Source organism: Carassius auratus, chromosome 5 (genome assembly GCF_003368295.1).
Source record: "Carassius auratus strain Wakin chromosome 5, ASM336829v1, whole genome shotgun sequence".
In the NCBI taxonomy this organism is placed as follows: Eukaryota; Metazoa; Chordata; class Actinopteri; order Cypriniformes; family Cyprinidae; genus Carassius; species Carassius auratus.
The window spans coordinates 10,514,838-10,536,940 of NC_039247.1; the positions used below are offsets into that span (position 1 = coordinate 10,514,838).

General features: G+C 38.2%; 1 protein-coding gene across 2 annotated transcripts in view; it reads left to right on the plus strand.

The window, feature by feature from the left end:
* LOC113074835 (sarcoplasmic/endoplasmic reticulum calcium ATPase 1-like) overlaps positions 1 to 22,103 on the plus strand; it is a 68,794-nt gene that overhangs the window by 14,075 nt on the left and 32,616 nt on the right. For both annotated transcript variants that reach the window (XM_026247579.1, XM_026247574.1), the window contains exons 2-5: positions 8,439 to 8,456; positions 8,714 to 8,796; positions 19,537 to 19,641; positions 20,262 to 20,400. In XM_026247579.1, coding sequence (XP_026103364.1) covers positions 8,439 to 8,456; positions 8,714 to 8,796; positions 19,537 to 19,641; positions 20,262 to 20,400 — 345 coding nt within the window. The remainder of the gene's footprint in view (positions 1 to 8,438; positions 8,457 to 8,713; positions 8,797 to 19,536; positions 19,642 to 20,261; positions 20,401 to 22,103) is intronic.

The window sequence follows — 22,103 nt, forward strand, 5'->3', positions numbered from 1 at the left end:
CAACTTTAATTCAAGTGAGAAAGCGTTTTGTGTGTGTGTGTGTGTGTGTGTGTGTGTGTGTGGCTTTTGCACATCCTGTCATACCGCTGACTGCGTGCCTGCAATAGACGCATTTTGCAGTATTATGGTTAACGATTAATCGATTAATTGATCGTTAATTTAAACGACGATCGATCATGGAAATAATCGAAATTTGACATCCCTATTTAAGACTAATAAAAAAAAACCATTAAAAAAACAAGATTAGATTTTATTTTGCCATATCGCCCAGCCCATATGACTTTCTATCTTCTGTGGAGCATAAAAGAAGATATTTTGAGAAATGTCCAACCTGGAAGTCAGTGGTCACCAAAATGTTTGCTTACCAACATTCTGTTAAATATGTTTTTCTGTGATAATTCTAAAATATTCATAAATCTTTGGAAGAACATGAGAGTGAGTAAATGATGACAACGTTTAACATTTTTGGGTGAATTATCCCTTTAAGACCCATCAGTCAGCTAGTCATTCAGGCAGTTGACGTATTCGCTACGCTGTACTTGATGCGCTTTGTTTTTAAACGGAAATATAAAAAAAAAACATTTCTCTGAGTGAGAAATGATTTATGTTGTGCGTGTATGTGTGTTTCAGATAGGGAAGGTTATTCTGTTAAAACCGAGGATCACTGAGAGTGATGTATGTTGCTGTACAGTGTCAGTGGAAACTTTGTGTGAGACCAGAGCTTCCCCTTCAGAGAGAAACAGTGTTGTTATGAAAACCAGTAACAAGGCTTCGAGCTGGCCATGAAGTAGATAATTAAATAACATTAAATATGAAATGTAAATTTAGTCTGTGTGTGAGAATAGTTACACATGTATTCTAGGTGTGCTAAATGATTTTGAGGTATATTTAATAACATCGATTTACAGTAACAGTATTATTAAACTACAAATAGAAGACTTTTGCTTATGTTTTAATTCAGAGATTAATGATAATCTCACATGAAATGAAAGAAAATTTGCCAAGTGGCCTTATAATATGGCTGTTTCTAGTGAGCAGTGTATCGTTCTTCCCTCCCTTTTTCCCTTTTTTTTTCTATGAGGAAACCTCTTTGAAGTTCTGATGAGTCAGATGGTTACATCCCTGTATTCCTCACTCATAATTTATTTTCCATAGGCTTGATACTATGCAAGAAAACTATAACTGAGTGTTGTGCATGGAAAATGGATAAGAGGATGTCACTAGAAGCATTCATACATACCTGTACAGTGGAAAAGTGACTTGAACTTATTCTCATTTTTAGTGAGAGTTGGCAGTGTCTGTCTAGCGGTATGAGTAAAAGCAACCGTTGGTGATGCAACAAGCTGAGCAGAGTTGAACTTCATGCAAATGAGTAGCCACTTCCCATGGTGGAACGGACGCAGCAGCTCTCATGATACACCGCCTTCTACAGTTGGAGTAAGAATGGCTAAAAAACAACAACAACAGTGACCTGGCAACGTCCTTAATCAAAAGCTGTCCCTGCAGTCATACAAATCACAAATGAGTGGATTGTTAGTGATTTATTCACAATAATCGACAGGTACACTTTCATGTGACTTTAAAGTGTCTTTTTGGCTGTAGTTATCGTCATGACAAATCCAGCATGACTACATCAGAATTCCTTCCAAGTTATTCTGAGAAGCTTAATGACGTTAAGCAAGTAAAGCAAGGAATTATTTTCTGTCTTCAGTGCCCAGTACATTGATCAAAAGACTTTGTTCACATGAATTCAGACAGTGCCTTTATATATTGAGAGTCACTTCTGATTTGTAATACTATAGTGTTGGTGTGATAATTGAAGTGGCTATAAATCAAGAGTATGACTAGGATTTGTGTTCCGTAACATTTATTTTGGGTGAATGTTGACAGAGATGTTGTTCCAGCCATATCCACGAGCCAGGTGGTCATGGCAACTATTCTTAAAACTGAAAGTTTCCGACACAGAAACTGATGGAAACCGAAAAAGTAGATCTGAAACCTCATCTGTAATTTTGCTTGCCATAATATGTGTTTATTTATGTTTTGAACAAATTTAATAAATCCCTAACTCCGAATATTTAACATTTGCTGTATTGCAGTGTTTCAGCTATGGATTTAATAATACTTAAGTGCATTCGCCATGTTAAAAGAGTTGTGTGCTTTTTTGAGGAATCTTACCTTTTGTATGGTGGAAAATAAATAAGGCAAAAAAAGACCCATAGGCTTGCATTTAGAGGAGGGACTTGAATCGTTTGTAGAGACCAGAATACAGACTTTATAGGAGAATAGGCTAGAGATTTTCATAGATGGTGGATTTTTTTTGGGTGGTTAGTATTGGATACTTTATTAAAAAAAATGTAAAGTTACTTTTTGCCGCATCTAATGCTTGCTTACATTTAATCTTCTAAGGTACTAATAATTTAATATGTTAAATGCAATCTCTAAAAAAAAATGACAATATATGCATTTTTCATATTGCAATGTGATTCCTAAGTTTACTTGCATTAAACCATTAGATTTTTATTTTACTTTTATTTGGACCTACATAGTATAGAATTTAAAATTTTGTCCATAACATAAAAAATAACTGATGGTGCATCATAAAATTTGACTTGAAATGCTTCTGTTTCAGTTTTCTAAATGCATGTTATTGATCTATTGTGATCTATAAGTCATCCATGCTTATGTTTGTATATATAATTATTTCATTTTGACCTTGTAATGTTTAAAGTATCTTAACTCTATTCATTCATCTGCCTCTGCTTTTGAGTGGAGAGCCCAATCTTACAATACCTGCACTACATTTAGCCTATTCTTTTTTGATAAGCTCTCACAATACAGAAGAAAGGATACCCCCCCCCCCCCCCCATTGTGGTATTAGAGATAATATCAGTTGTTTTAGAGGTGGAGAAATTTTTTGCTAAAATGTATGTATTTTTTATAAAGAATAATTTCATTGAGGAATCATATACAGTAGTAAGAGGGCTCATTTGATTTTGGAAGTAAATAGAGTCAGAGTTATTTCGGGTTAGCTGTGGGCACATTCACTGCATCCTACTGTGTTGTGCCATGCTCTCACTTGCCCTCCTAATTCCCTGGGTACAGACGTTACAGGCTCTGTGTGTTGTTGGCAACTGTTTCTAGGAAGTGTTTCCCTCTCCCACTGACTGGTGTGTAAACAGACTGCCACTTGTTTTCATTTACTGTGTGGTTGAAGAGTGAAGAGGGTGGAAAAGTAGAGCAAGATGAATTTAAAATGGGGACAACAAAAGCAGGCTTGTGCTTGTTCGTGTTTGTGTTTATGCGTGCGGGCTGGGTGAAGTCACAATGTAGGAATGTGCCTGGGCCAGACAAGCAGACACGGCCCAGATGACTCTGAGGGAATCCTTGGCCCACCCTTATAGGGAACCCCTTCAATCACTCCTCTCTTTCTCTGCCTTTCCCACCATCCTTCTTCCCACGAAGGTTTTGTTTGTGTTCAACTGTCGGTCGGGCACAGAAATGCCTACAGAGTATTAGTCTATCACTAAGAAATCACTCATGTTCTCTGGTTTGAGGTCAGTTTAACAATTTCCTCAATATTTGCAAGGCAAAATGCACCTAGAACAAGTGAGGTAAAGCGACAGGAAGACTGCATACCCTGGTAAATTTGCGCGCACACACACACACACACACACACAACTGGAAAGAGAGGGAAACTCAGGGTCATTACTCCCCCTGTCCTGCCACCCACTTTTTCCACACCATTGGAGGAACATGCTGCTGGTCTGTGAGGGGATTTCTTTCCATAACAGACTTCATATGAGTTCATATTCCTCTTACATAATATGTTGAATTAGAGCTGAACCTGGTATGGCTATTATGAGCTGGAGACTATGACATCTGGCCCAGGAAACCAAAAAGAGACCTACAGTCTTTTGATTGAATTGAAATGTGCCTCAAGTTGAATTAATGATATGTTTGCACCACTCTAAACTGTCCAGGTGTCTCAGTGCAGAATTTGAATCCTGTTCGAGCATACATGGTAAATTGATGTTATTCATTGGTTCATCGAATGGTCACTGAAGTTTTATTGAGGTTAGTGTCATGTTGAATCTATATCTTAAAATTTATGGCTTGCAAAAAATTTTGAAATCCCCACTAGCCCCTCGGGCAGGCATTCTTCAGATTTTGGTAGTCCAAAAGAAATGTAACTATACCGGAAAAAAGACTCTCTGTGGACAAATCATCATGATCAAAACCTCATGATATGATCCAAATCATGATACATGGGTCACAATACAGCAATTTTGTGATAATCGGTATATTACTAGACAATCCTATAATGATACATCACTATGTCTAACTATGAAAACAAAATGCCTGTGAAAAGGTTAAGTGCGAGTTTTTTTCTTTGTTCATGTCCAGACTGTTAGAAAATTAAGTAAATTAAGAAAATTTATAATTTTATTCTTAGATTTATTACATGCTCACACACATATATTATGTATATATAAACCTGGTACATTTCAAAGTTTACCTGGAGTATTTTCTCAACCTTTCATCTCCTCTCATCATAAAAACGGAGCACCGCACGACATGCAGTGAAAAAATCACAATTAGTTTTGTTATTTCAATTGTAGACGCATGGCATGCACATACACTGCACACTGCACACTTCTGCGCCGCATTATGGCTCTAACAAAGTTTTGTTTCATCGTTCATGCCATAGGTGCAAATTTATGTTTCTCCCAGTGGGTGCCCACAGCATAACGCGCACTTGCTATATCTGAGAAAGAGGGAGATCATCCCTCTGCGCTGGCAGCACTCTCTCACTCATATAGTTAGTGAGGGAAATCCACCTGCGATCCGAGCAGAGAGGTTAGGCTACCCATGGACTGAATATGTGCTCTGGAGTAATAACGTGATCAATGCCTGTGGTCCACGCTGATACAGTATCTGTTCCAGGCAGTTTTTTTAGTTGTCATTTCCATAATCATATATATATATATATCAGTAGAGATAATACTGTGGCTGAAAATCTATTTATCCTTCGGTTCTTTGTGCTTCTGCTTCCCTGTCTTCATAGAGAATTCAGTTCATGGTTTTGAGATCATTTTGATTGTATGTGTCCATTCAAGCACAAGGATATGCTAAAGAGGAATCAATTCTGTGTCTGCGCGCTGTCTGAAATATGTCTTTGTGCACACAGAAAACAGCGTTCAGGTACCAAATTTTAGTTCTCTTTCGCCTATTTGTGTGCTTGAATATTTAAAATGCTTGATTGTTTGTTTACACTGGCAGGACATAGAAACACAGACATATGTTCAACTATGATCTGTTTCACCACTGCAAGTGAGTGAACGATGAAAATCAAGTCAGGAAGTTTATATGACTATTTAAAATAGCCCACTGGGCAGGGCAGTTATACATCATGTAGCCCAACTGGAAGATACAGAAGGCTTGAGACCTCTTAAACTAGAATGAATCATTCCAAACTATATAATTATGAAATACACTTCTGTATTTTAAAATGTAAATGTTTGGGGTCAGTATTTTTATTTATTAAATTTTTTTAAAGAAATGAATACGTTAATTCAGCAAGGATACATTAAGTTGACCCAAACTGAAAACAAAAACAGTAAAAACCTTTCCTGCAAAAGATTTTATATATATATATGATTATGGAAATTATGGAAATATATATATGATTATGGAAATGACAAATCCATCGTCAAACTGGGCTTTGTTTGTAAAACAAGCATTTTAGAAATGCAGGGAACAAACACAAACACTTGCTCCGATCAAACTCCGTTGATGCTCTGTAAAAATAAACTCCATCCACTGGTCCCTTGATGCTGTTTTTTCTTTGGTAATCTGTGCAGGGTTGTCTTGCCCTGGCAACCAAAAACACACTCCTTTTGTGACATTTCGCGACGCTCTCGCTATGATCAGTGAATGTCTCTCAGTGCTCTGCTATACGGGAGCGCGCGCTCTTCCGGCAAACGTGCCCTCAACACCCATATAAGGAAATTCCGCTCCATCTAACGTCACACAGAGCCATACTCGAAAAAAACTTTCCGAAACTTGTGACAAACCGGAAGGAGTATTTTTGGAACAGAAATACTCCTTCAAACCTACAACTTAATTTTTGAAACTTTGTCCATGTTTAGCATGGGAATCCAACTCTTTAACAGTGTAAAAAACTCAGTATGCATGAAATAGCATTTCACCCCCCCTTTAAATGAAGCAGATTTAAAATTTTGTAGAATATTATGAAGTGTGTAGTTTTAAAGTAGAATTTGTTTATCTACAATTCAAAGTATTGAAAAGATTTGACGAGGTCTGCCAGTGCTTCTGTAGCTGATAATTCAGAAGAGAAAGAAAAATGTTTGGGATATTCTTGTTTCCTTTAATGTATGCACAGGGCCCCTAAAGAGAAAAGAATGACTCACAGTTATCGGAAGATTTGAAGTACATCACTGCACTTCTATTACATAGATGGAGCAGTAGACTTCAGATTCTCATGCTCTCTAGTACAGACAGATCTCATAGCCTGAGGAAAGATGAAGAGAAGAATCTGCTCTGTTCTTCAAAGCAGAACTCTTTCATGCCTTTCTCCCTCCCTCTCACTCACTTGTACATCTGAACGGTCTCATTCCCTCCATTTATGTTGTTTAGTTACGAAAAAACATTAAAAAGCTGAATAAGGCCGAACATTATTAAGTAAACATGCAGTCACGATTGCTAGTTTTTCCCCCATGCAATTTTTTTCCAAGTGTTGCTGGAAATTCAGTCATTGATGGGCCAAATGTGTGACTGTTTGGATGTGTTTCTTGTTTTTTAAAAGATAAATGGGAATCTTAATGCTTTTCCGCTGTCTAATTTCACTGCTGCAGGTCATCCACCACAAGCCAACTTCATCTTGGTTTCCATTGCATGTGCATCAAGCCGGTTCCCATTCTTCAGCCGTGAACCGTGAAGAGGTCATGACTTGCATGACTCCTTCCCAGGTTTTTCCTGAATGTATGATTGTGAATAAGAAACAGAGATGAAATGAGTCAAGATATTCATCTTACTGAGACAGGGAAGTCCCTTTTCCATAAGTCAGAGACAAAGGAAAGTGCAATCAAGCTTTTCTTGGATATCAGAACTGATATGGATGCAGGCTTTCACTTTGAGCAGAGTGGCAGGGAAACTTCTGATAGTATCCACAATACAAGGCTAAACTTGACCTAAGTACACACAAACACATGCTCGTTGGAATTCAGGAACACCCTGTATTTTTTTTCTAGCTATCTTTTGGGTTGGTTCCAAGGATTTTCCATTGTGCTTTCTCAAAGTCCATTCATGAACAGTCTCCCAGAAACAAACTGTTCTTGCACACGTTGGTGTACCTTTTATCAAGCGATTGCACCTATAGCAGCATCAGTGTGAACTGATTATTAATGAGGCCACTATTTCCCCACGCAGACGGACATGCATGCTAATCGGCTGCCAATCCTCAAGATAAAAGTAAAGCCTCAACAAAGAGGGCATCTGTGTTGTAATTATGATGCGTATGTGTGTGAGAGAGAGAGGTCTGTGAATCTCCGCCCCCTCCCACTCTCCACATGCTCTTCCGCTCCCACACGCTTTGACTCGAGAACCTTCTTGAACTGACTAAACGGCAGTGTGTAGGCTACAGAGCGCATCTATGTCGAATGACTTCTGTACAATGCCAGAAATGTTTTTCACACTCAATAAACAAATACCATCACATGTTTTGGTCCATCTGTACATTTTCCACCCAAGATGATATTCTTTGTGTGCAATGGTTGTGGTTTACATTTAGCAGGTCATTTGTAAATGTACATCCTATGGATTTACTTAGAGAAGCCCGCATCACATCACATTACTTATTGTAGAAAAATATTGTCAATTTGTGATAAGTGAGGATGCACTAATATTACATTCTGGCCCATACCTATAAGCTGATAATTTTATCAGGCAACAATTAATAAATATATGATATTAAAATTCTTTAGCTGAAGTCAGCCCAACCCTTTTTTCAATCCACCTTTTTATGTTTTTGAAGATTAACTTTAAATGATTGTGAGATGCTGGGGATGGTATTGCAGTTTGTTTTTGCTATGTAGGAATCTTTGCAGAGAATGGCTCAGATACTGCAAAAAATCTCATATCTATTTTGCAGAGAGAAGTCAATTATTGCCTACACTAATCTATAATCATTTGGATTAGTATTCCACTGCATGTCTTTAACATTCAGGCAGAAAATGAAGCCATCTTGCACCATCACAGTAAATGCAATGTGATGTAAAAAAGCTGTTTAAACAACGTTTAACCAGATGGCCTTTCTAACAGAATACCCTCTGTTTTGTCCCCTCTTTCTCTTCTCTCCCCCCCGTACCCTGCCTCTCATTCCACTACGGATTGCCTCGCTGTGTTTTGACTGACAGAGCTCCCAGCTGAAGAAGGTAAATATTGATCTTTCCATCATGTTGTTACTGCTCTCTCTTTATGGGTTGCACCATTAGCATGGGCTTAGTAATTCTACTACAGAGAGATAAACTTTAATACTTTGTATAAGACTACGCACACATGTACTGTGTTATATCTGTGTGGTTTCCCAATGTCTTGGTGCAAACTTAACCTAAGACCCACTTGTCACTGAATATTATACTTATATTTGAATATTGAATATTTGTCATCCTCATATTCGTTTCTCTCACAGGTAAATCATTGTGGGAGTTGGTGGTGGAGCAGTTTGAGGACCTCCTGGTGAGGATTCTGCTGCTGGCAGCTTGCGTGTCTTTCGTAAGTGACTTTCTCTCTGGTTTACATGTGCTTCAGAAATGTTGTGTTTTTCCAGCAAAAAAAAAGAGTATGACAGCCAGACCCCACCATAAGTTTTCTAGCAGTTATAGTTCATGTATTAGGTGAGGTAATGCAGTACATAAGACAATATGAATTGCCATCACCATCTATCACATGCAGATTGCATTCTGGTGTGCTAAACCTCAAATTTCACTAAATGATTGTACATAATCTGAGCGTGGAAGAGATATTAAAGGTGACCTATTGTGGCCCTTTTTACAAGATATAAAATAAGTCTACAATGTCCCCATAGTGGGTGTGAAGTTTTAGCTTAAAATACCTTACAGATCATTTTTTTTCCAGCTTTCTTAAAATTGCCACTTTTAGGGTATGAGCCAAAATGCTCAGTTTTTGTCTTTCCCTTTAAATGCAAATGAGCAGGTGCTCGTGGAGAAGAGGGCAGAGCTTCAAGAGCTCAAGCTCTGCAGCAGTCTCTATTTGCACGCTAGCTGCTAGCCTTTGCACATAAACACTCCACTATTAGTACAATCCTGTTATCTTTACAGAAAACGCACTTGGTTTAGAAGTCAGTCATTTGATTGTACTGTGCATAAAAAAGGCACTTTATGAATTACATAGATGGGAGCACGGCGGGATAAAAATTGTTCATGGTGCCATTCAAACTTTATTAGCCCCTCTTGTGATTATGAGCTCGACTAATTCCAGTGGTAGACTTCACATTGCTTTCATATGCAGTTTTAAACTCCCACATTCCTACTCACTGTCATTCTGGCAGCACATGAAGGCAGTATCAGTTAACAAACAGATAATGGTAGCTTTAGCAACATTAGCCTTTTAAAGTGCACAAAAAAAAAACTCTCTTAGAAAGGCAATTTGGAAAACAAATGCATGATACTTCTTTCTTCTGGAGGTGTAGCTGGATCACGAACAGTTAGCACTGCTCCATCCTTCAGGAGAAACTTTTGTGCAAAACATGTTTTATACTGACCATCATTCACAAAGCATTCCGGTGCTAATGATTTGCTCAGACATTTTTGCTAGAGTTGAGTGACCATTTTCCTCGAAAACAGAAGTAATCCATCTCGTCTTCAGCGGCTCAGTTTTCGGGAGTAAGGAAAGAGCTATGTGGATTCATACATCCAGCTACAGAACACCTAAAGTGTTTGGGAGACATTTTGGTCAGTGCAGTGCGGTTCTATGTTATAATGGCAGTGTCTGTCAACATTCGTGGGCAGGGCCTGTGGCTAATGTGACGTCAGATTAGCACCAGGTCAAAAAAATGGCCAGTTGGGAGACACTGCTTATGATCTAAGGGGATAAAAAAAAGATAAAAAGGAGTGGGTGTATTTTTATCATTATAGGGTGGTTGTGTACACACTTCCAGCACACATATATGTCCAAACACCATGCAAAAGTGAATTTTGCATAAGAGGTCCCCTTTAAGTGAGAGAGGATTTTTTTTATAATCTGCCCTTTTTATTTGTAAAATCTGTCATTGTAGTCAAATGATATATGTAAAACCTTCACCAGGGCTCATTTGTGTGGTTTAAGGTCATTTACCTGGGTTTCTTGTTCTCTGTAGATCTTATTTTCATCAAAGAATGCAGGTATATGAATAAGGTTACTTAAAGTCAAAGTTTATTTTTCAATAAACCATGTCAGAAAACTCCAAAGAAACTATATCTGCACTCATCACTCTTTTCAGTTAGGCTTCAGAAAGAAAACAATAAAGATCTTCAGCACTGCACATTTATCACCTGCAAGATCTCAGAAGTGCTATGTCAGGTATAAGTCTTTTAATTAGAAATGCCTAAAACTACATACTTTCATCATAGGCTGCTCAGTTAAGGAAGCACTGTACATTTAGATTCATTTAGGGTCTGGTTAACCAAACATTTGATATGGGGCGTACAGTAGGACACCCTTTTGGGTAGATAGACCACAACATGTTTTTCAAAGTTAAAGTGTTTTTAAAATGACACGTCATCCTGAAAAAATGCAATGATCATGGTGCAAGATGAAGAAAAAATGGTGCGAGATGGCACAAATAAGATGAATTCAGAGGCACAAATGATCTCAAGTTTATGGTGTCGAAAGTCAACAGCTGTTTCACCCTCTCAGCTGACTTATATATTTATTAAATATTTACACAGAGATTTATCTGTGTAAATTCACGATAGTTAAAGAACCACAGCTAAAAGTATTTAAATAATATATCTATAATAATAATATGTATATACACTACCTTTAAAATTTTGATGTCTATGATATTTTAATGGTTTAAGCAAGAAAGTCTTATGCTCACCGAGGCTACATTTATTTGATCAAAAATACAATGAAAGTGTAGTTTTGTCAAATATCACAATTTTAAATGACTGTTTTCTATTTTAATATAATTTAAAATTATATTTATTTAAAACATATCTTTGTCACTTTTGATCAATTTATTGCATCCTTGCTGACTCTAAACTGACTTCAAAGTAGAGTCAGATAGAGTAGGAAACTAAAGTAGATAAACTATGCTTATGTTGTGAGGTAATGATTGTGTTGCTATGGTTCTGCTGATCAGGACTCCAGACTTTCCAAAACTCTGACTTGTTAAACTGGTGAGCACAGTCTGTTTTTCTTATTGGATTTTATGAATTTACCTTTTTATGACTTCAAGTAGTAACAGGGGCCGCGGTCGAACCACTCCAGCCCCCCGCCGTTCTGTGAGAGTAATATAACATGAGCGCACACACACTCACCTGCAGTGGAACAGTCAGATACTCCAATGGTTTTTTTTAACAATAACACTAGCTTTTGTGCTCTTTGTGTACATGCTTTTTTTTTCAGACATCTGCGGTCGGTGCCTTTTTCGAGTACATAAGCTTTTGGAACTCTGCTCATGTCATCTATCAAAGTGTCTTTCATCCTATGTTTATTGTCTAAACCGTGGTTAAATTCTATGAGGCGAGAACCAGTCTTCCGACCACTGGAGTCCCGTGGAGCACTTGAAACTGATAAAAATATTGAATTAGACCTCCCAGAAAGCCTTGTGTGTTCTGGACAAATGCTATGGTGCAATGGAAATACTCTGGGGTGATCAGCCCAGTTTGAACTCATTTGTGTGCCTTTTTGAATATATTAAAATCGTTAGCATTCAGCTTTTCTGACTTTCTTTGCATGTTATGAGAACAAAGCCATTGGTATCTAAGCGACGGTGGATACACTGAGACAAAAATGTAGTGTTTTTTTATTTTATGAAATGTTGTGTTATGAGGGTATGATAGCCTGACTCATTCTAGAACAGCATGTGCTGGGAATGAAAGCTATTTGATGGAAGCAAACAGATCTACATGTGCAGCCATGCGACTGCTGGTCCCAAGACACTCAAAATGGTTGCCCATTTTCATTTGTTCATTTTCAGATAACTAGCTGTATTGCCTCTGTCTGTCCAGTTTTTCATTCCTTTTCTGTCATAATTCATTTTTCATTTCAGTTGTTTCTAACATACTTCTTGCATAGACCTTGTCCGTCTATTACTGGTGTACAGTGCTCTCCGCATTGTCAGTCACAGCTTCAGAAGATCTCTGGCTCTGACTGTACATTAGTATAATGTCTATGAGCTATTTTCTATTAGACCTTTCATGCTGGAGACTCCAGCACAATAGTGCATGTCATCAGAGAAAAGGTCACTTAAACAATGGATAGACTTCCTGTATTTAAATGGTAAAGAGTATGCCCACCAAGAGGCTCTTCCATTTGATGATTTGAGAGAAGCTTCACAGGGAGCAGTTTTGAAGTTTTAAAGGAGTTTTATGTTTCCAGGAGTGGGGTGAGAAGTTATGAATGATGCAATTTAGGTACCTTTCCTATGGTCGGATTTTGGACACTTAACTGAATAACTAGTGATAGCATGAAAACTTTTTGTTTATGTTTGTTATATAATATTCACTGTATTTTCAGTTAAGAAAAGTGAAGTTGAGAGTTTTTGTAGGCCATCAGATTCTAAAAACCTCAGAATACTCCTGTTTGTCAGAGCTAATCTTGGTCACAGTGTTCTAACTGGCCAGACTGATCCAAAGACTTGTAATTGTAGGGGAATGCATTAATTGTATCTTATTAATGCTATATTTAACCCCAAAATGAAAATTCTGTCATCATATACTCCTCCTCCATATATTTTACAACCTGAATGACTGACTTTCTTCTGTGTAACACAAAAGAGGATGCCTTGAAGTCTTAGATAAATCTTTAAACTAATAGGGGTTTGTTTGCCATTGTTTGTAAGTGGAACCGATCTAGTCAGTCCATTTGTATTCTGTTTGAAGTGTAAAAACTCAAGGAATGCAGATAGGATCTACAGTCTACTGATATTTATGAGTGAATAGACCTCAGTCAAACAAGTCGCCCAGAGCCATGACTTGACAGGATTTAGTTGAGCTCTGTGATCTAAACTCTAAGCCACTCATCTCTGTGGCTTTCCTCAATATTTCAGTAATTTTCATCTTTCAACCCATTTTGTTTTATGGACTCCTTTTTGCTCCTCATCACTGCCTCATTCTTCCTCTTCGACTATTTTTGGTCTGTGCATTCACTACCCCCTCATTTGCCTGCCCATCTTATTTCACGGTTACTCAGTGATTTAAAGAAGCCTCTGTGTGGGACCCATCAGTTTGTAATGAAAGGTTAAACACGGACTGCTCTATGACTGATCTGTTTCTAAGTTGCTTAGAATTTAGGTAGAAGGACAAAGAGCACTGTATGCATAATATGAAGGTCTGTGAAGGACATAACTTGTCTTTAAAGGGGGGGTGAAATGCTATTTCATGCATACTGAGTTTTTTACACTGTTAAAGAGTTGGATTCCCATGCTAAACATGGACAAAGTTTCAAAAATTAAGTTGTACGTTTGAAGGAGTATTTTTGTTCCAAAAAAAACCCCTTCCGGTTTGTCACAAGTTTCGGAAAGTTTTTTTCGAGTATGGGTCTGTGTGACGTTAAATGGAGCAGAATTTCCTTATATGGTTCCTGTGGGCACGTCTGCCGGAAGAGCGTGCGCTCCCGTATAGCACAGCACTGAGAGGCTGAGCACAGACAATCACTGATCAGAGCGAGAGCGTCGCGAAAAGTCACAAAAGAAGTGTGTTTTTGGTTGCCAGGGCAAGACAACCTTGCACAGATTACCAAAAGAGAAACGGCATTAAGGGACCAGTGAATGGAGTTTATTTTTACAGAGCATCAACTGAGTTGTGCAAGTGTTTTTGTTTGTTCCCTGCATTTCGAAGATGCTTGTTTTACAAACAAGACCCAGTTTGACGCCGGATTTGCACATCGTTTATTTCTTAAAGATAATGCAGTCCCAACGAAAAAGGGTCACGATTGTGTGTTGGAACCGCAGGCGGTGAGTAAAACTGCTTCAAATATCTATGTGTTGTTAACTTAGCTATCGGCGAGTAAGCACATCAAGTAAACAACATGCGATGTTGTCATCAAACTGCACTTTCCACATGTACAGCTTAAAAAAAACAAAAAAACAACATAAAGTGGAACTTAGTCATTTTCCAAAACCGCTAAGCAAATATATACAGTTTCAGTACATACCACATAGAGACGCCTTTGCTGATGCTGCTCTTGTTAAATTTCAGCCTCTGGATCTGTGTCACAGCTTCCAAACGCTCTCAACGCAAAAGCTTAGGCCGGTGACACACTGGCTGCGTGGCGCGAGCGCCGCGTGTCTGAAGCATACCAGAATCGTCCCAGAAGCGTGGCGGATTATGTGTCTTTACACACCAGAAGCGTGCCTGACGCGGCGCTGGCGCGCTGCTGCTGTAGAGGGAGAACGTTGACAGACCAGGCTCATGTCTTCATTACAACAATATATACTTTTTTTTACACACCTACGCCTACTGATAAAGGACACCGTCAAAAGTATTGACAGCGAAATAGATTATGTTTGACAGGTGCAATATTTGAAAATTTTTTTTATTACATTTATATCTGAATTTATTTTCAAATATCAAAATATCAGGAAGTCATATGTATTTGTGTACAAAATGACATTTAAACACATTTTCCTATTATATTTTGCCTGGAAAAGCTTCCAACACGTGCGCGTGTCGCGTTAAAAATAGGCGTCGGTTCTATTTCTAGCAAGCAAGCGTTTGCCGTGCGTCTCACGCAGGCGGTCTGTAAGCTCTAACCTGTTAACATGGGAGCCGAATTAAAAACCGACACGCCACGCGGCTGAGATGCTTGCCCCACGCATCCAGTGTGTCGCCGGCCTTACTCGCGCTCGTGATTCTTTAGCTCCGCCCACACGTCACGCCTCTAGGCGCTCGTGTTTTTCCGGGAAAAATCTGTACAGACTATCTTTCTCTTATAAATATAATAAAACTAAAGACTTTTTGGAGTTATGAAGGATGCAGTACTACTCTATAGGTACTCAAGATTAACAGGATATTGAGTGAAAACGAGCATTTCACCCCCCCTTTAAAAAAGTATATGAAGTACATAAAATTATTAGTGTATTCATGGCCATACAACTTAGCCTTTCCCTAATCTTTTTTTTCTCCATTGCTCTCTTCCTCTCTCTATCCCTCCCCTTAATTTTTTTTACTTTAAAGGGGTCATAGGAAATGATTTCAATTTTTCCTTTATCTTTTGAGTGTAACAAGCTCTAGGTGCATGAAGAAGATCTGTAGAGTTGCAAAGACTAAAGTCTCAAATCCAAAGAGATATTCTTTATTAAAGTTAAGACTCTGCCACGACTCATTTAAACTCGCCCCCACATGTCTATGTCACTATGTGGAAATATTTGCGTATTGCCAAATGTTCACACAAAGGAAGAAGGGATGGTTTCAGTAACCACAGTTAGTGTTGAAATAGTCATGTCAGGGAGATGCTGTGTGTATCTAGGTGAAAGCAAAAGCACTTTATGTGGCCTTCTGAAAGTAGATGCATTTAGGAATCTTTAAGATTACTTAAAACAGGACAGCAACGCATTTTTTGGATGACCGTTTTGTAATTTTGACTTTGCTATGACAATCTGGTGCTTCTGAATCAGCAACTGTAAGTATGTTTTGTTATTAGTTTAAGTATTTGCTATTGACTGTTCAAATGTGGAGTGTGTGTGTGTGTGTGCGCGCGTTTGTGCGCGTTTGTGTGTGTGTGTGCGCGTGTGATAGAGAGAGAGAGAGAGAGAGAGAGAGAGACAGGGTCACACAGTGGAGTCAGCTGTCTTAACCGTCCGTGGCTTGTGTTCTGCAAACACATACGAGCTTCATCACTGTGTCTGCCATATGACTCTGTTCCCTCTTTCAGGCTTGAACTGATGCTAAAACTAAGGATATTATTATCTTGACATCTTTACATATATTCTGAAAGATGAAACTCATGGTTATGGAAAGAGGCGTTACATTTCTGACGAGAGCTTGTGGTGTTCGGCCAATCACAATGCACTGGGTCAGTTGGCCAATCAGAACAGACTGCACTTGTCGGAAGGAGGAACTTTGTAGAAAACTATGTGTTTGAGAGAGACGGAGCATAGAGGACTATAATGTACAGTATTTGAAAATGTATGTGTTTTTTGAACATTAAAGAATGTAAACATATTCTGTCTCCAAATACACAAAATAATGGTCTTTAAAAAAAGCATAATATTACCCCTTTAACACATCCAAAAAGTCAATATCAGTTTTTTTTTTATGTCAGACTTTGTACTTCCACTCAATTTCAGTTCGCTTCTGTACTCAGTCTGAGATCGCGAACTATCTCCCAGTTTTCCTCTGGCTCCAAAACAGCCGGCCAAACAAAGAACCGAAGGTGGGCTGAGAGTCGTGACGTAGACGCTAAGCGCCGAATTTAGGATTGTAGTTTAGGGAAATCGAAAACAGACGAGGAGAGACGTGATGCTATTCACTCTGTTGTGGAGAATATTCCCAGCATTTGCCAACTGAAGCGCGAACAAGAAGAGTGTTAGTTTCACATTCTGAATGGAGGTGAAGTTGTGGCCCTACTCCTGACAGGTTTTGGGAAAAGTTAAATTTATCAACTGTTACCGATCATTGGTGAGAAACTGGGGAGGCCAAAGTCTGGCAAGGCGATTATTGTGATTGTGAACTGCCATGTTCACTCCGGTATTTCACTCAATGGTTTTGTTTTCGCAGCATTCCTGTGTTAACAGTGGAAGTGTGAGGCGGCTGAGCCCCACGAGAAAGAAAACTCTGGTCAATTATGCCCTTCCAGACTCTGTCTACGAAGCAAAGCGAAGTAGCAGAGTTTGGTATTACCAGTCTACCTCTAACTATCCTTTTAAGAAAATTGTTGGCTTCTAGTGCCATTGAACAAATCTTTCAGGTCAGTTCACGTCATACTTTTCTGGAGTTTCAATCTCTGATGTGAAGGTGAACAGATGAACACTGTCAGAAAGTAATGAACTTCAAGGCTGTCTCTGCGATCTGCAAAAATCAAGCTGTCACATGCCATTCCAGCTGGATTTACACTCTATATTTACCTTGTCCTGCAAATTGCATGAACTGCTTTTTAGATTCTAAGGTAACTTGGGTTTTTCTAAAAATGACTCCCACCCCAAACTCCCACATATCTGCCCGGGGCATGTAACTTACGGCATGATTTCACTGGAATATTTGTAATGGGTGTGGAATGATCAGTATCTTGTTTAATAACAGACAGATCCTGATGTTTATTGTACTGTTTATTGAACAGTGGTACTATGGTCAGGTCTTTGAGGTTCAACAAAGAGGACTTTTTCAGTTACTTATTAGTAATTCTTATTAATAATACTTATTTTTTTATTAATACTTATTATTCATTTATTAATACTTTGCTTTCTCTGCCAACAGAAGATTTTTTTATGTTTATGAAAGAAGTCTGCTCTCCAAGGCTGCATTTGTTTGAAAAGAAATACAGTAAAAACAGTAATGTTGTGAAATATTATTGCAATTTTACAAACTATTGCAAGCTGTTTTCTATTTGAATACATTTTAAAATGTAAAAATGTTTTTTCAGAAGCCATTACTCCAGTATTCAGAAATTTTTATAATTTGTAACATTATAAATGTCTTTACTAATATGTTTGATCAATTCATTGTTTCCTTGATAAATAAAAGTAATTTATTTATTTTCCCAAACTTATGGAAGTGAATATAGTGGTGGTCAGTAACGGAGTAGCTTTGCTTTGTTACTGTACTTAAGTACATTTTTTGAGTATCTGTACTTTACTGGAGTAGTTTTATTTTGAGGAACTTTTACTTCGCTACATTCCAAAGCATAAGATCGTACTTTTTACTTCACTACATTTAATAAAACATATTGTTACTCCTTATAATAGATCATGTGCTCCGACACGTAGAAGCGGTTTCTGATTCATGAACGAACTGAGTCTTTTCAATTAAGCTTATAAATCGGATCGCTAATCGCACCAAATGATTTGTTTATGATTAGTGCGAGTCTCCAGTGAACTGAATTCACAAGTAAGAACCGAGAGATCTTGTGAGCACGTGCGCGACTGATGCTGTTGAAAGTAAGTGATTAATGTCAAAATTTTGGATTAATTATTGTAACTGAAAATCATATTTAGGGCTAAACTGTCATTTGTTTGTGAACTAAATCTGCTGTAAAGACAAGAGTGATCTATTTAAGCCCACTGAAATGCTTGAATGCAGGCGATGCAGACACATCAATCAGTTTCTCCATGTTTTAGGTAAAAATAAAAACAAACATTAAAATAACACAGATTAAATAAAATAAAGTTCAAATTCCCCGCTGCCGTAATGTTAACAGTTTTATTAAAATGCTGCGCATGCCCTATGTGACGTCTGTTTTTATATTGTTTATCAACAGTATACATTTTTATATTGTTTGGATTAACTAGCAGAGTAGACCGATATGAATGTTTATTCATAACCGTACTGGAAATAAGTAAATATTGTTAGCTGATGCTAACCGTCTAGCTAACAAGCTTGCTGGTGCTAAATTGAGGTAATTTTTTACAATAAAGTCCAAATATTTTTATTCAACCATTAAAAGAGATTACATCTGGAGAAAAAAAAAGAAAGGATGTGATGTTCTGAACATGGTAATCATCAAAGTGGGTCATTTTGTCAGGGGTGTTTTTACACCACAGACAATTTTTGAGAAGGAAAAAGTCATTATGAAAATATAATTATATTTTCCTTAAAATATTCTTCCTAACTTCAGGCCTTATTCTCATGTCATATATAAATGTGATGTTCTGCAAAACAACAAACTTTAAAACACTTTTTCTTACTGGTGAAAATCAGATGGTCATTTCTGTTTTCTCTCAGGTAAATCACAGTGTAAGCTTCACAGTGAACATTACTCTCGTCAACGTAGTCCATATCAACAACAGAAATATATCTTGACTCCATATAGTGGTTATTTTGGGAAAAACCCAGGTATTTTGAGCAGTTGGATTATAAAAAAAATATGTGCTAATCTAAAATTAAATTAAGTAGTCTATTTAAAATTGCTAAATATGTACTTTTTTTACTTGAGTACATAAAAATAGAGTACTTTTGAAAGCAATAAAATTGAAAAAGGAGTACTTTTACTGGAGGAATATTTTATTGTATGTATCTGTACTTTTACTTGATTTGTGTACTTTGTGTAATACGTGAATTCTCTTTATAGTAACTTTACCAGACCTGAGCTTTGAATGTTATAGGAGTAATTTATGTTGTGTTTGTTTATTAGGTGTTGGCCCTGTTTGAGGAGGGGGAGGAGACGACCACAGCTTTCGTGGAGCCTATTGTCATCCTGCTCATTCTGGTGGCCAACGCAGTCATTGGAGTCTGGCAGGTGGGTGTGTGTGTGTGTGTGTGTGTGTGTGTGTGTGTGTCCGTGTGGGCGAGAAACTGAAGGACCACAAAGAACTACAACTAATGATCATATCTATCTTCTCAATAAGTAATATCAGAACAGCAAGTCTGCTTGATGTCCTGCTGTTTAGCATGAGATATACTATTACTGCTACTACTGTATTACAGTCTTCTGTTCCTAAACATAGCAGATTATTATCAGGATTATTGTTCAGAATTGTTTATTAGTATGTACATAAGGATGTGACAGTATTTTATTTTTTATTTTAAAAAAATTTGATTTATAATATACATTTTAATATAATGAATTATAATATTATATTTTAATTCATATTATTTGTATGTTCTAATATTCATTTAAATATTATAAATTAATTTATTTGTATTACCATTTTTTGCCTTTCTCTTATTTTTATGCTCATAACAGAACATTTAAATGTAGAGCAAGAGAGCTTCTGTTGAAACCTGTAAGAGTAGGCTACGTTTGTTTTAGCCTAATCAGACCAGTGGCATAAATGAAACAAAATGAAATATGGGCATATTACGGATGCAATGCATGTGTCCTTGCTGATGCTTTTGTGTGGTTTTATATGGTCTCAGGAGCGAAATGCAGAGAGTGCCATCGAGGCTCTGAAAGAATACGAGCCAGAGATGGGCAAAGTCTACCGCATGAACCGCACAGCCGTCCAGAGGATCAAAGCTCGAGATATTGTGCCTGGAGATATTGTGGAGGTTTCTGGTAAGCTTGGACATGTTTCTTCTCTTTCCCATTCCCTCTTATTTTTTTCTACTATCTCTCTGTCCAATTGAAAAAACCTAATCTACTCTGTCTCTTCCCTTGAGTAAAGAGAAGTACTCAAATCTGCAGAGAGATGATGTTTGTGAATATTTGGAGGTTTCTGCTGAACATTCACCAATGTGGTCTGACATAATACACAGCGGAGGTGGCCTAGTCCTTTTTTTCCCTTATTCCAGTCATCACCACCTCTCGCTGTACCCAAAACACACAAACACAGGCTGTCGTTTTCCCTAGTCTTCGCATTGGCCTATGTGTGGCTGCCCAGAGTGTGTGTGTTTGTGTGCATTTCACCACAACTGTGCCCTGAACGGGAGCCCTTCAGGGTTTCTCTCTCTGTGTGTGTGCACGGGCTCCTTGCCAAGAACTTAAAAGCAGAGCAGGAATATCCCAGTCTGTCTTACGTAAGTGGCTTCCCTGTGAGTATGAGGGTGCCAAGCAGAGACATGCTGGAAAAGTCAGTGTGTGTGTGTGTGTGTATATTCTGTTCATTGTACAAGGGGTGAAAAGTGACATTAGTACTCTTTCTCTTTCTGTCTTACCTCTTTTTAAAACATGTTGCTTTTTTCCACACTGTCAGTCCCACGGTTCTCCACATTCATGTGACTACAGGCTTACCAATGCCTCCCTCACACATAAAACATGCCCACTCTCTGTTAGGGATCCTGCCAGTGCATATGTAGATCATTCTGTTATGGATTGACTGTATCTGTGGATCACACGCACACATATAAATATGCTGGTCTCTGCTTCAAATTAATCAGTGTTTGCTTTTTTTAAACCCCTGCTTGCTAATGATCTCCAGTCTGCGTCAGCCAAGTGTGGAGTAGAAGAGATGAGGGGAAAGGAGACAACATCAGGCATCTGCTTTTCACTACAGTGAAAACAAAAGAAGGATCAGACTTATAATCCCTGTGTAACACCAAAAGATTTCCTGATTCATGTTCGAGAGCATCTGCATTCATTCAGAAACGTGGATGCGGCGGCCACATCACTGTGAATGGGAGTGAAAGTGAGAGAGTCAAAGATGAGACTGGTGCGGGGGCAGTGGGAGGGAACGTGCGTATAGAGAGATACAGAATGTGTGAGGGAGGTAGAAAAGGCAGAGCAGTGCAAGAGTGCGAAAGCGTGAAAGATAGATGAGTAGGAGGGAGCGATAAATGCAGCAAGATGCAGAGAGGAAGAGAGACAGATGAAATTAAAGGTGGGGTAAGTGATTTCTGGTAGTTACTGTTGACATTTGAAATCATCAAAACAAACACACCAAAAGGGTCTCGCCCCATTTGGATCGCTCCGCTCCACACATATGTACACAACCCAGGCAACGATTAATTCTGTGAAACAAAGCAAAGCCAATGTTACACTGTGTCTACAACGGAGGCGAGTGCTGATGCGCAACAAAATAGTATAGAACTTATTAAAATCAGTGATGCTGTCTACACCATAGATATATATACATATCTGTGGTCTACACTGGATGCACCGCGGCACGACACAACAAATCCCCGACAGAAAACTGCAGCTGCATTGTATTTATTTCAAATGATTTTCAACGGCCATTTTGTTGTGTCTAGTGTACTTTGCAGGTACACGGTGTTACTCAACTATCAAGAAGTAACAAAGCAATCTCGACATCCGATTACAGG